The 15490-nt window shown below is 39.6% G+C and overlaps 1 protein-coding gene across 1 annotated transcript in view; it reads right to left on the reverse strand.

Moving 5' to 3' along the window:
* Positions 1-13209: 13209 nt before the first annotated feature.
* LOC149243445 (uncharacterized) overlaps positions 13210-15490 on the reverse strand; it is a 142454-nt gene continuing 140173 nt past the window's right edge. Inside the window, exon 8 of the mRNA XM_089374517.1 lies at positions 13210-13887. Coding sequence (XP_089230643.1) covers positions 13721-13887 — 167 coding nt within the window. The 3' untranslated portion in view covers positions 13210-13720. The remainder of the gene's footprint in view (positions 13888-15490) is intronic.

The following is a 15490-nucleotide window of genomic DNA, read 5'->3' on the forward strand; positions in this document are numbered from 1 at the left end:
ACTCGTCATGATGGGGATAGAAGAAGAAAGGCTTCTCAAGCTGCAGGGTACCTCTGCTTGTGCACAAAATTTCTCATACAATTCTCATTATAAAGAAGGTACATTTCCATCAAGTTTATTATGGCATGCTAGATTTGGACACTTGAACTATGACAGCCTCCGCTTGTTGAAGAAAAATGGTGTTACTGGTTTGCCTACAATTCCTAGGAAACTTAAGCAGTGTGATGCTTGCATTCTAGGAAAGCGTAGCAAACAACCTTTTCATGATTCACATTCAAGAGCACATAGAAAACTTGAACTCATTCATTCATATTTATGTGGTCCAATGGTTGTTCCTTCTGGAAATGGAAATAAATATATGATGACATTTATTGATGACTACACCAGAATGTGTTGGGTTTATTTATTGAAGAACAAATCTGATGCTTTTCAAACATTCAAGAACTTTCATACATGGATTGAAAATGATGCGCAATCTCATATTGGCTCTATTCGCACTGATAGTGGAAAAGAATACACTTCAAATGAATTTGAAAACTATCTTCGCCAACATGGGATCAAATATCAAACAACTGTGTCTTATAATCCCCAACAGAACGGAGTAGCTGAAAGAATGAATAGGACAATCTTAAATATGGTACGCTCCATGATGTTTTTCAAAAATGTAAAATTGATGTTTTGGGCTGATGCAGTTCTATGTGTTGTATATGTAAAGAATAGATGTCCATCTAATGCTATTAGAAACAAGACTCCTTATGAAATGTGGTATGGGCACATTCCTTTGGTAAAGCATCTCAGGGTCTTTGGTTCCACATGTTATGCCTTGATACCAAAGGTACATAGAAACAAACTTGGTGCAAGAAGTCGTAAGTGTATCTTCCTAAGGTATTCAAACACCTCCAAAGCATACCATCTCTATGATGAAGTCAATAAAAAGTTTGTTGTATCTAGAGATGTAATCTTTCTTGAATCATCCAAAACTGACAATGTTGTTGAGTGGCAACTTGATCGCTTGGATAGATTCGCAAATGCAAAATCATTTCAAGAATTTGATAATCAGATTCCACATTTTGAAGAGGTGATTCCTGTACTAGATCAACCTATGGAATATTCCTCTGAATTACTCTCTCCCCCACATGAAACTCCAACAACAGATGATACTTTGAGTGATGTGATTGACAGAATTGGGAGACTCAATCTTGATTCAGTTACAACTAAATCAATAGAGCAGCCTAAACCATCTGAGAAAGGTCCCCCAAAGTTGCTGACAAAGACATTTGAAAGAGTTCATCCTGATGAAGTTGGAAAGACAAAAACTAGAAATTCAAACCAGCAAAATGAAGGTGATGTAGATGACTTTGATTCACCTGTTGATATGGATGTTTCTTATGATTGTGAATTGAATTTGTCTACAGATTTTGAACCAACTTCCTTCAAAGAAGTTGCTTCTCATGATGAATGGAAAGAAGCAATGCAAAAGGAGTATGATGCCCTGATAAAGAATGGCACTTGGAATCTGGTTGATCCTCCATTGGGAACCAAACCAATTGGCTGCAAGTGGGTCTACAAGAACACATATAAAGCTGATGGCTCACTTGACAAGCACAAAGCCAAGCTTGTGGCAAAAGGTTTTGCACAGAAGGAAGGGGTCGATTATGATAAGACTTTTTCCCCCACAACAAAATGGGCTACCATCTGGACACTCTTTGCCCTAGTAGCTCAGAACAGTTGGAAAGTCCATCAAATGGATGTAGAAACTGCTTGAATGGAGATCTAAAAGAGAATGTTTTTATGTCCCAGCCTGAAGGATTTGTTGTGAAAGGACATGAACATAAAGTATGCAAACTTGTTAAATCCTTGTATGGCCTCAAACAAGCACTGCAAGCCTGGTATGAAAAATTAAGTAAGCATCTTTGGAAAATCAATTTTAAACATTATGATCTTGATGATGCAACTTTGTTTATCAAGAAGGTTGGAAAAATAGTTGTATATCTTGTGGTATATGTAGATGATCTTTTGATGACAGGGAACAATGAAAGCTACATTGCATCCATAAAGAAGGAATTGAGGAAAGGTTTTGAAATGACTGATTTGGGCTATGTTCATTACTATCTTGGTATTGAAGTAACTCAACAACCGAAGTCCATATTCCTTTCTCAAAAGAAGTACATTGGAGATTTGTTGAACAGGTTTGGCATGACTGAATGCAATCTTCTGACTACTCCAATGGAACAAAACTTAAAGCTCACACCCATTGAAGGAAAAGAATTTGAGGATGCAACAAAGTATAAACAGCTTGTAGGAAGTCTCAACTACATAACTACTACCAGACCAGACATTTTGTTTGCTGTTGGAATCCTCTCCAGGTTTATGCAAAAGCCTTGTGAGGGACATTAGTCTGCTGCAAAAAGAGTTCTAAAGTACTTGAAGGGAACTCAAGACTTTGGAATCAAATATACACAGGGGGGTGACTTCAGCGTGATTGGATACTCTGATTCAGAGTTTGATACAGACAAAGAAATTGGGGTATCTACTTCAGGTTATGTTATGAGTCTTGGATCAGGCGCTGTCTCCTGGAGATCACACAAACGATCAGTTCCAGCAGATTCCACAACAGAGGCAGAATATGTGGCAACAACTGAGGCAACAAAAGAAATTGTGTGGCTCAGGAAAATTCTTGAAGATTTGCAGGTAAAACAAGTACAATCGACTCCACTCATGATTGACAATACCTCGGCGATAAAGTTGGCCAACAACCCAAAGTTCCATGATCGAATGAAGCACATCAATACTAAATATCATCTGATTCGACATCATGTGGAGACCAAAACAATCCATCTCCGCCATTGTTCCACTAATGAACAAATTGCAAACATCTTCACCAAAGTGCTTGGAAGAGAAAAGCTTGAAAGATTCGGAATGATGCTTGGACTCACCAACATCCCTTCAAATTAAGGGGGGGAATGTTGACACCTAATCATAGGGATTGAGTGAACAACTGTAATTAATGTAAATAAATAATAGAAAAGATGGAGAGTCACCAGAGATGAACTGAACAATCAATCCCTCTTGTATATAATAATGAACAACTTGAATGAATAACATGATTTGATTTGAGGAGTTACCTCCTGGTCTGACATATTGTTATTCAGGTTAGAAACTTAGAACCTTTCATAGTCCCATTTTATTAAAATTGCCCCATTTGTCTCTTATATATATACACTAAGGAGACCTAGTCGATCATCACATCTCGTCTTGTACATTTTATTCATTCTCAAAGGAGGTTTCCCCTTCGAAGAAGACTATAATTATTGATTTCTTGTCATTTTTAAGGTGCAAGGTTCATAACAATTCTTCCAATCTGTAGAAATTTCTCATTTCCCACACCGGTTTTCAGTTTCTCCTTATTTCTCCCATATCGTTAAATGCCCTTTCCTATAACCATACATTTAACAAGCTGGAAAAAATAAATTTGCTGAAAACACAAATTGTAGAAATTTTACAGAATGTTGGAAATTGCAGATATAAAAATCAGCAGTAATAAACAGCCATTAAAACACATTTAAACACTGAGATTTTTGGTTAATGTGACCCTGGAAAAACCCCCTACAACTCTTGGGGAAAACCAGTTTGAAAGCTCTTCTTTATTTCTGGAAAATGAATTTTTACAGTAAGAGAAATATTCAGCAAAAATCAGCAAGCAAACTTTTACAACTTATCTCAGCCTTGCTGAAACTCTACCCTGCTGAAACTCCGCTGCTGATACTCTGCTGCTGATACTCCGTTGCTAAAACTCCGCTATTGAAATTCCGCTGCTGATACTCCGCTGCTAAAACTCCGCTGCTGATACTCTGTTGTTGATACTCCACTGCTGAAACTCCGCTGCTGATACTTCGCTGCTGAAACTCCGCTGTTGATACTCCACAGCTCACTGTCCAGAAATCTCCCTTGCTCTCTTGCTCTCCTTCTCTCAATCTGCTCATGAAAGAATTGATGACCTTTTCCTCCTTTTCCTCTTTTAATCTAACCCCAAGTGACTTTTGGGTGATCCAAGTGACTTTTGGGTAATCCCTAAATCCAATGGCTGAAATAGATTGAGATCTAAGGCTGAGATTAAATGCTCATTTAAATTTCACTTTCTATTTTTTAATTCACCCCACTTTAATAAAGACCCACTTAGTCATTTATTTCCAAAGTCACTTTTCCTTTCTAATTTTACATTGATTTTATAAAAGTCACTTTAAAATTAGACTTAGTAACTTTATCACTTAAAGTCACCTTTAAATTAGATTTAACTTTATAAAATTATAAAGTCACTTTAGGAGAAAAGTTAAATTCTTTTGGACACTTTTCCCTAGGCCAAAGATCAAAACCTAAGGGAACCACCTGTCCTCCGGTACCAAATTTCAACACTCCCTCTTACCGAGGAAGGTGTTCCTCACCACACCCATCTTGTCTCTGAAGTAGACATGCTTGCCCCATGGTAAGGCTTTGGTAAGAATATCTGCAACCTGCTCATCAGTGGAAATATACTCAAGCTTCATAGCTCTCTTCTGAACATAGTCTCTGATGAAATGATATATGATCCCGATATGCTTTGACCTGTCATGAGATACTAGATTCTCCGTGAGTTTAATGCAACTTTGATTATCACAGTAAATCACTAAAGATCTCAACGACTGACCAAATAAGCCAAACAACATCTTGCGAAGCCGAATAGCCTGACAACTAGCTAGACTGGCTGCCATATACTCTACTTCCGCTGAACTCAGTGCTACTAACTGCTACTTCCGGCTGAACCATGACACTACTGCTGAACCCAACCCAAAACAGCACCCTGAAGTGCTCTTCCTATCAGAAGCACAACCTGCCCAATCAGAATCAGTGTATCCTGCCAATCTCACTCCATCTCCCTGCCTGTACTCCAGACCATAATCCACCGTCCCCTGCAAGTACCGCAAAATGTGTTTTGCAGCCACCCAGTGAACCTTCCTGGGCTCACACATAAACTGACTCATCGTGTTGACTGCAAAACAGATATCTGGTCTAGTGTTGACCAAATACATCAAGGAACCAATCAGTTGCATATACAATGTGGGATCCACCAACTCGGAATCCGAAGCATGAAGCTTCTTCCAGTTGGTGATCATCGGTGTCGACATGGGTCTACAATCCTCCATGTGGAATCTGCTAAGGATGTCCACAATATACTTCCCCTGCCCCAGGAAGAAATTCCCCTCCTCCTGCCACACCTCCAAGCCCAAAAAGTAATGCATCAAGTCGATGTCCTTCATCTCAAACTCCATGGCAAGATCTCTCTTGCAGTGCTCTATGAGTCTCTCTGCACCTGTAATGACCAAGTCATCCACATACAGCACCAGAATGAGAGGCTCCTCACCAATCACAATAAAGTAAAGGTTCAGATCTGCCTCACTCTTTGTGAAACCCATTCCCTGCAAATATGTATCTATCCTGGAGTACCAAGCTCTGGGAGCTTGCTTCAGGCCATAAAGGGCCTTCTTCAGTCTGCACACATGGGACTCCTTCCCATGCACCTCAAAGCCCTATGGCTGCTCAATGTACACCTCCTCCTGTATGAAGCCATTGAGAAATGCAGTCTTCACATCCATCTGGTGGATCTTCCAACCCATCTCTGCTGCTATCGATATAATGGAGCGGATCGAAGTATATCGAGCCACGGGAGCGAAGGTCTCCTCATAATCAACTCCCTCTACCTGGGAGAACCCTCTAGCCACAAACCTTGCTTTGAATTTCTCAATGTTGCCATCTGCAGCATGATTTACCTTGTAAAGCCATCTAGAAGTAACCACGGATTTGCCCTCAGGGCTCGACACCACCTCCCAAACATCATTCTTCATGATAGAATAATACTCCTCCTGCATGGCCTCTCTCCAGACTTGTTGGCTAGCTGCCTCCTCATAGCTAGAAGGCTCAAAGTCAAGGATGCTGGTAACCATCGCCATATAGCTACAAAACCTCTCAGGTGGTCTACTCTCTCTGACCGGCCTCTTCGGCTCAGCAACAGATGAGGCATCTCTCAAGGTGTCCTGAAGCCACTTGGGCTTCCTCTTCCCTGAGCGCACTTCTCCCATCGGAGAATGAAACTCCTCCTCCTCATCATCATTAGGAGCCTGAACTCCTGACTGTCTGTTGTTGTCATCCTGCCTGCACCTGAACCTGTAGAAGCTGAGGTACCGTGTGAACTGTCCATCAGTGGACTCCTTAGTGAACTGCTCTATGAACTGCTCTGCATGCTGCCCAGAGCACCACCCCTCTGGCACGGTGAGCCACTGCTCACTGACGGACCTGACATCCTCCTGATCCTCCTGATCCCTACCCACTGGATCCCTGCGACTTCAACTGCTGTTGAGGGTTTGGCTGATCCAGATACCCTAACTCCTGTGACCTCCTAAAGACCCTGTCCTCCTCGAACTTCACATCCCGTCTGACAACAACTCTCCTCTGTGCAGGAATGTAAATCCGAAAGGCCTTTGAGGTCTCACTGTAGCCCACAAAGATACCCTTCTCTGTGGTGGGCTCTAGTTTGGTCCTCTTCTCCTTGGGTATATAAGAGTATGTAATGCATCCAAAGAAATGAAGATGACCAATATCAGGCTTCTTCCCAGAGAAAGCCTCCTCTGGAGTCATGTGCCCCAAGGCACCATGCGGACTCCTGTTCTGCAAGTAAACAGCTGTGTTGCAGGCCTCTGCCCACAAGAACAATGGCAACCCCTGATCATGTAACATGGCTTTGGCAACCCCTATGATGGATCTGTTCTTCCTCTCTGCAACCCCGTTCTGCTGGGGGTTGTAAGGAACAGTGAACTCCCTCCTAATGCCTGCCTCCGCACAATAGTCAACAAACTCTCCAAGGGTGTACTCTCCTCCATTGTCCGACCTCAGGGACTTGATCTTCCGACCTGTCTGTGTCTCCACAAGAGCTCTGAACTCCTGAAACCGCTTGAAGACCTCACTCTTGGTCTTCAAGAAATAAATCCAGGTCCTCCTGGAGTGATCATCAATGAATAAAACATAGTACTCATATCCACTCAAGGAAACATGAGACATCTGACCACTCACATCAGAATGAATCAAATCAAGTATCCCAGTCGCTCTGCTGTCACTGCTGGGAAAAGGGGATTTGGCAAACTTACCCATCGCACAACCTCTGCAAGTATCAAAGTGATCAGTACTGAAATCTGGCACACCTGTAGTGATCTCCCGCAATGTCCTCAAGGCTCCATGATACATATGTCCCATCATGCGGTGCCAAATCTCACACAGCTCAGAACTGCTAGCTCTGCTGTCAGTACTATTGCTCAATGCCAAAAGGGGCTGGAATGCAAACTTGTACACCTTTGCATGGCGTACACCTATCACTCTAGCTGAATCAGCTGGAGTGCCCCTGGGATACATCAACACCTGTCCTCCCCTGAACAGTACCTCATATCCTCTGTCCTCCAAAGCTGAGACAAATATGAGGTTCTTCCTCATCCCTGGCACATAAAGAACATCTCACACTTTCAAGGGAGGTTTGGACTCCCTCTGAAATGTCAGTGTCCCCAACCCGACTGCTCTAACAACACTGTCATCACCGAGTACTACCTCTATATCAGTGCCACTCTCTGAAAGCTCTGAGAAGTACTCACAGACTCCTGTCATGTGACGTGAAGCCCCACTGTCCACATACTAGATACCTGAAGATGCTTCGCTAATCGAGGGAAAAGCATGCTCCCTGTGAACCGTGTGGCAGGTGATCTTGCACTAGAGGACTAACACGTAGTGAACGCAAACTTCCTGTCAAAACGACCTGCAAAGTCCTCAATCTCTGCTGAAGCTGTCACGTCCTAGTTCTTCCCCTTCTTCTTCTTCTCCGGACACACAACTGCATAGTGTCCCATCTTTTGACAATTCCAACACTTCACCTTGGAATAGTCCTTCTATGTGTTCCCCTGTTTACCTTTACCTTTGCCTTTGCCCCCACCACTGCTTGTGGAAGCCTGCTTCTTCCCTTTGCCTTTCTTGCCTCCTGCCACCAGTGCTACATCCTCATCCTGCTCAACTGGCTTGGCTGCCCCAAGCTGACCTTTCCTGATCTTTGTCTGAATGCAATCATCCCAAAACCTCTCCCATGTGGGAAGGGTCTCACGTGCACAAACCCCATCAGCAAAGTTCAACCATGAATGGGGGAGGCCATTCACTGCAATCCGCACCAACTCAGTGGGTGGAATGGCCTCTCCAATCGCTGCCAACTCATCTCTCACATTAGTAATCTTTGTGAGATATCCAGCTGCACTATCATTACCCATCTTAATGTTCTTCAGCTTCTCCTTCAGGACCATCTTCCGGTTCTCATTGGTACTCTGGTAGAGATTGGACAATGTTGTCCACATCTCATGGGCATTGCTCTTTCCTCTCACAAGAGGAATGCAATGGTCTTTGATTCCATCTAGAATCAACCTCTTACCCTTGTTGTTATTTTTATTATAAGCTGTCAACTGAGTAGCATTCGTAGGCACAACAACAGGGTTCTGTGTGGTATGCACCATGATATCCCAGACTTCTGCCTCCTCAAAGATACTCTGCATTCTCTCCTTCCAAACGCTGCAATTTGTATGCCCATCCAGCCTATCCTCCACCCTCAATTCCAATGACATCTTGTTGTCCTAAAACTGAAAAATAGCACTGATGTAGTAAAGATAAAACTGTTGCTTATGAAAAAATTAGTTTGCTGGAATTTTCTGAGTGAAAAATCAGCAGCTGTAATTTTTCTTTTTGCTGTCTCAAACTGTCCTTCAGCACTCAAGCTCTGATACCATGTAGAAATTTCTCATTTCCCACCCCGGTTTTCAGTTTCTCTTTATTTCTCCCATATAGTTAAATTCTCTTTCCCATAACCATACATTTAACAAGCTGGAAAAAATAAATTTGCTGAAAACACAAATTCTGGAAATTTTACAGAATGCTGGAAATTGCAGAAATAAAAATCAGCAGTAATAAACAGTCATTAAAACACATTTAAACACTGAGGTTTTTTGTCAATGTGACCCTGGAAAAACCCCCTACAACTCTTGGAGAAAACCAGATTGAGAGCTCTTCTTTATTTCTGGAAAATGCCTTTTTACAGTAAGAGAAATATTCAGCAAAAATCAGCAAGCAAACTTTTACAACTTATCTCAGCCTTGCTGAAACTCAGCCTCACTGAAACTCCGCCCTACTGAAACTCCGCTGCTGATACTCCGCTGCTGAAACTCTGCTGCTGATACTCCGCAGCTCACTGTCCAGAAATCTCCCTTGCTCTTTTGCTCTCCTTCTCTCAATCTGCTTATGAAAGAATTGATGACCTTTTCCTCATTTTCCTCCTTTAATCTAACCCCATGTGACTTTTGGGTGATCCAAGTGACTTTTGGGTGATCCCTAAATCCAATAGCTGAAATAGATTGAAATCTAAGGCTGAGATTAAATACTCATTTAAATCTCACTTTCTATTTTTTTAATTCACCCCACTTTAATAAAGACCCACTTAGTCATTTATTTCCAAAGTCACTTTTCCTTTCTAATTTTACATTGACTTTATAAAAGTCACTTTAAAATTAGACTTAGTAACTTTATCACTTAAAGTCACTTTTAAATTAGATTTAACTTTACAAAATTATAAAGTCACTTTAGGAGAAAAATTAAATTCTTTTGGACACTTTTCCCTAGGCCAAAGATCAAAGCCTAAGAGAACTACCTGTCCTCCGGTACCAAATTTCAACACAATCAATGTTTCACACAAGGTTATTGGAACCGAACGGGTTCTACAAAATCGATCGGTCCGACTAGGTTGGAGGCAAAACCGGTCCAAACCGGCCCTCTGAACTGGAAATGACCAGTTCGATACTGAACCAACCGGTTCAGGACCAGTTTTGTGCAAAAAGAAATTAGCTTTATTTTTTTTATTTTTTAGTTAGTTGGCACACTTCTTACTCTTCCCTAGGATAGCCTAATATTCAAGCCTATGGCCCTCAACCTAATAATCAAGTCTATGGCCCTAGTATTGCTATGCAATTCATGGTAATGTTAAATTCTTAAAGTAAAAGGATTAAAATGAAAATTTAATCAAAATGTCACTCACTGAAATCCTTACAAACTGTTAAGTCTGCTCGATTTTGAGTGAAATCTAAATTTCTATTTTCTCCATATGAAATCCAATGAGGTTGGAACCGCTCTCAAACATCCCGAGTCATTTCATGGTAATGTTAAAAATTTAAGTAAAGATTAAAATGTATCCATCACTCAAACAAAATCTTGACATGACATGCTACGTTTTTTCTATCTTATTTTAATGCCTAAATGGTTATATTGATCGCGAAGACCCCAATATAGGCAATGATTTTGATGATATGTAGGCATTTGTTGTAGCACGATTCTTTTTAAAAATTTGAATGGTAGAGGCCATCTAGAGCCTATTTGTTGATGTATTTTCGGTTCAGAGATGGATTGCACTTGATGCTATTTTGGTTATGTGCAGCCTTACATGCTATGTAAATGAAAATTTTTGCATATTTGTATATAAATGGTTTGGATTCCTATGGATGCACATGAATATATATATTTTTCTTTAAAATATGAATATTTTATGTGTTTTTGGTAAACCAGTTTTTTTCCCGTTTTTTACCGGTTTCAGTCTGATTCCGACCAATTCCTGGTCTACAAGGTTTTTCAAATCAATCACCAGTTCAGTTCTGATAACATTGGTTTCACAATAACAGTGTCGTTGGTCTTAGACATAAAATTCCTACCTAAAAGGGGTTGTAAGGGTCAATCCTTCAAACAAAAATAGAATGATATCAATACTAGATTGGAGTCGAGACCTAAGGAAATCATGGGAGGCTACTGCATGCACAATGATTCCTAATGGTTGGATAGATGGGAAGGGCAAGACTGTCCTTAATTTATTAGTACACTCTCCCAATGATAGATTGTTTATTAAATCTAATGATGCATCAACACATGTTAAAGATGCTAAATTGTTGTGTGAATTGTTGGATAGGTTTATCCAAGAAATATGTATGTAGTGTGTTATGCAATTAGTAACAAAGAACAGAGCTAATTAGGTGGTTGTCAACAAGTTGCTAATGGAGAGGCACTCCACAATGTTCAAGACTCCATGTGCCACCCATTACATCAGTTTGATGCTTGGGTATGTGGGAAATCTTTATCAAGGACATTCTTTTCCCGACAAAATTTATAAAGCCAAGAAGTAGTTGCATCCTACAGTCACACATTTTCCCAATAGCATCATTTCATTTTGAGGTGAAGCAAGGGTTTGTTTCCAATGAGTAATGCAATTATCCATTAAAGTCAAAACAAGATTAGAGAACCATTACTAAACTTGTGTAGATCAAAACCCTCTAAGGAGTGGATGAAGTGTGCATAGTTAGCGAACATTTAGTAAAGGTTCTTTGCTTCATTGATAAGGATAAACAAGCAATGGGCTTCTTGTATGAAGTCGTGGATAGAACCAAAGAACATATTTATCATGTTAATTGGACAAGTGTACCCTCAAACATAAAATATACTTAAGATTTGGGATTTGATTGATCGTCGATGGACCAAGATGCTCCATCACTTCATTCATGTAGTAGCCTTGTCCTCAACCCCGCTTTTGTTTATTCATGTGATTTGACTCTGGTAGCAAGGTGATAGAAGGGTTCCTTGCTTATCCTCAAAGAATGGTACCTGATCAAGAAGCTTGCCAAACTATTAATCATGAGATGGAGTTGTATAACAAACTATTTCACTTTGACACTGTTGTCCAAGATATGAAGTTTTTAATGTCAAATAAACCATCGGAATTAGTATTTTAATTGCATATTTTATTTGAAAGTCAAATTATGTTTCTTTTTTCTTATCTACAATTGTAATGAAATGTAATTAAGTCTATTCTTCTTATTTGTTTTAGATGTTTGGTAGAAAATTTATTATGCAAAAGCATCACTTTTACGAAATTTGTTGCAAATCATAAAATTTGTTTTAACTAAAACCCCTTTACCATGGAGGAGGTTGTCATTTACATTATGGTTCTTCCACTACAATCTTCCACTGTGGAAGAGGCAGCTTGAAAAAACTCCCGATCTGGATACTATTTCCTTGTAAAACATGAACATAATGTCTCAATAGAAAGGACGGAGTACAAGACACCTATTATGAAGGCACCTAAGTAGTTTGAGGACCAACAACAACAATAAGCACAGGGGTCAAGAAGAATGACCCGCAACAGTTATGGGAGGACTTTCACACTAAGGAGGGCAACGTGATAGCCTCAACACCACTTTTTACACAATCTGCTATACATACACCCACTAGTGGCCCTCAGAGGGATGATGCAGGATATTCTAGTGACAAATTAGCCATGATCTCTTCCAGTGAAAGGGGGAGAGGGAATCAGCAGCGACTTGCTAGATTTTCCGTTGTTGAGTCATGATAATGAGATACATTTGTGTATATATGATGCCATCATGTATTGATTATCAAGTTTTGGGTCCCTGATTAGACAATGATAAGAATTCAGTATCAACTTTTTGATGTATAATTTCACATCCAGTGCATCCTAGATATTGGTGTTTCCCAATTTTATACGCCAATGTACTTATTCGATATTGTCGTTGGTGTGCATGCACGCACACACACAAATATCTGTGTGTGTTTTATGATGTATTTTTTAATGCTTGTCATCATTTGCTGACTTTTTGGTCAATCTATCCAATGTCCCAATGTCCGGACCCTCTGATTTTGTGCCAGTGCCAATTTTCATCAATGATTGAAACAATGATCCCCTTCTCAACTGCCTTCTTAAATTCCCTTCAGATTCTCTTCCATCAAGCTGCAAGTGCTATAAGTTCCATAAGTGCGTCGCCGGTTGCTAAATTGTAAGTTACATGGCTTTAGGAGATTCAGAGTAAAGAGGATTTACATGCGAGGTAAAATAATCAAGCAAAATTATGCAGATGCTTGATATTGAACCAGAGATATTCAGGGCTCAAATGTAACACCATGCCTAATAGCCATGTAAGTTAACCAAAATAAGTATTTGCACCAGAGAAGGATGAAATGCCGGAACAGTAGATTAGAAAACTCGCCAGCATACTTTGAATAAATAGTTTTGAATAGGACAGTTCAACATGCATTTTAAAGACAGAAAAATGAACATAAAACGAGCTCCCTGAATGAAGATATTATTGCATTCTACATATCTCCAGCATCATGCAAAATTGGCATTGAGTATCTTCACCAGTGTTACGTAAGCAAAATGTGTAGATAATCCACAGTGGAAAAAAGACATTGCCTTCACTACCCAGATATATGCCAAAAAGTAAAAGATGATAGATTGACACTAGATAAAAAGCCATCTAACCATTAAGACTCTTGTTGCCAATTGACCTCTTACACAATTGAGAAAAGATATTGCCTTCTTCACCACCGAGATATATGCCAAAAACTAAAAGACAGTATATTGACACTTAATAAAAATCTGCCTAACCATAAGACTCTTGTTGCCAGGCATAATTGAACTTCCATTAAGCCAAACCAACAAGGACCCAGTGAGTAATTCTTGAAAGCCATGAATTCCAAAACATGAAGCAATGTTCCAGCTAATACTGAGCAGTGAATGCTAATCACGGAGCATATGTACTTCATCAGTATACATGTACTCCTATCTTGTGTTTGCGCAGTCTTTGATCAGTACAAGCTCTCCTAAAAATTTTTGAGGTATCTGCTCAAGCTCCTTTCCTTCTTGCCATGCTTGACCTACTAGTACATTTGGCCCAGCAGAGCGTATGTAAACTACAAGTTGGTCATTGAAAGGCCATGGGTGCTTGGCTGCATAATAAGACAGAAAACATAGCAAACAGTTATTCAGAATTCTAACGTAATTGAGGGGACAAGATGCTTAATCATACGCAAAATATATTCCATAACATTAAACAGGACGATACAATACTATGCGGGTTCCTTTGCTTTAGGATAAGAACTTAAACATGCAACACCATTTCTACAAAAGATAGATAGTAATTATTATGTAATAGCAAAATTACCATAATATAGATTATGTACTCACTGGATTAATTGAGATTTAAGTCCTCTAAATACTAAAAGAGCTTTGAAAGTAATTAACAGAAAGTGCCTCTGGACCACTTGAGTACTTTTGATACTTTTTAAATCAAAAAGTATGTTGAATAATGAAGGAAATGCCAAAATGCTGAAATGAGAGAACTGAAGTAACAAACAACAGAGGAAGATGATGAATTAAAGGGCAGTAAAAACAATTATCCATTCAAGCAATTGATTCAAAAACAAGTAAACCCATCTTTGCTAAAAATTGATGCATCAAACCAGACCAAAACATATTGAAACAATGGCAGAAATTGAGCCTGAGTTCATATTGAAAGATTGTTATTGTTTAGAAATAAATGCAACCACTTATTTTCTTCTGAAACATGCTTCCTGCTATCACATTGAAAGCATGAAAATTACTTCAAATGTTTCAACAGGAAGTCTTGATTCCAACCTTCAGAGAATCAATGTGTGTTGAAGAATTTTACTCTAGTTGTGATAAGTGTTACTAAATCTAAGTTGCACGAAACGGGGAAACGGAAACGAGTTTCCGAAACGGGAAGCGAAACGAAACGCGACCTCCCCAAATTTTGGAAACGGGGAAACGCGAATATATATAATAATATATATATATATATATATTAAAAATATTTAAAAATTATTATTATATATATGTGCAATCATAAAGCATGAATGATACATTTACATTATATGATTATAATTTATTACATTTAAACATTAAGATTAAATTTACATCACATTTACTCATGAGTCATGAATGATCACATAATGAAAATAAAAATATAGGAAAATCCAAAATCAGCCTTTATTTATATTAGTATATGAGGCTGCAAGTACAATAAAGACTATAAGGCTGCAAGAACTATAGATACAAGTCACAAAAGACTAATCCTCATCATAACAATCCTCATCAAAAATAGAAGTAGCACAATGCTCAACAGTGGATGGTAGCACTGAAGAAGATGATGCACCAATTCCACTATCAGATTCGGCCTCAATATTCAGGGCAGCAAGAGAGAGATCCAAATCAGAATTTTCTGCATCCACATCCCATTCTTTAGAAGGACCACTGTTGTATTCTGGACCCCTACGAGATGCAAGGCGAAACAAATTAAAAAAAAAAATTAAAAAACAACACAAATTTGGGGAAACGTGGCTTGTACGGCCTGGAAATGTGTTTCCGGCCGTACTGCCACGTTTCCATTTCGGGAAACGTGGCAATACTGCTAGAAACGCATTTCCAGGCCGTACGGTACGCGTTTCCGGGTTTCGTTTCGTTTCCCAGGAGGAAACGACCCCTAGGGCCACGTTTCCTGCAACTTAGTACTAAATCAGCTTTGACAGCTGA

Source organism: Pinus tabuliformis, chromosome 8 (genome assembly GCF_031772625.1).
Source record: "Pinus tabuliformis cultivar Carrire ecotype Pingquan chromosome 8, CPIR1, whole genome shotgun sequence".
Lineage (NCBI taxonomy): Eukaryota > Viridiplantae > Streptophyta > Pinopsida > Pinales > Pinaceae > Pinus > Pinus tabuliformis.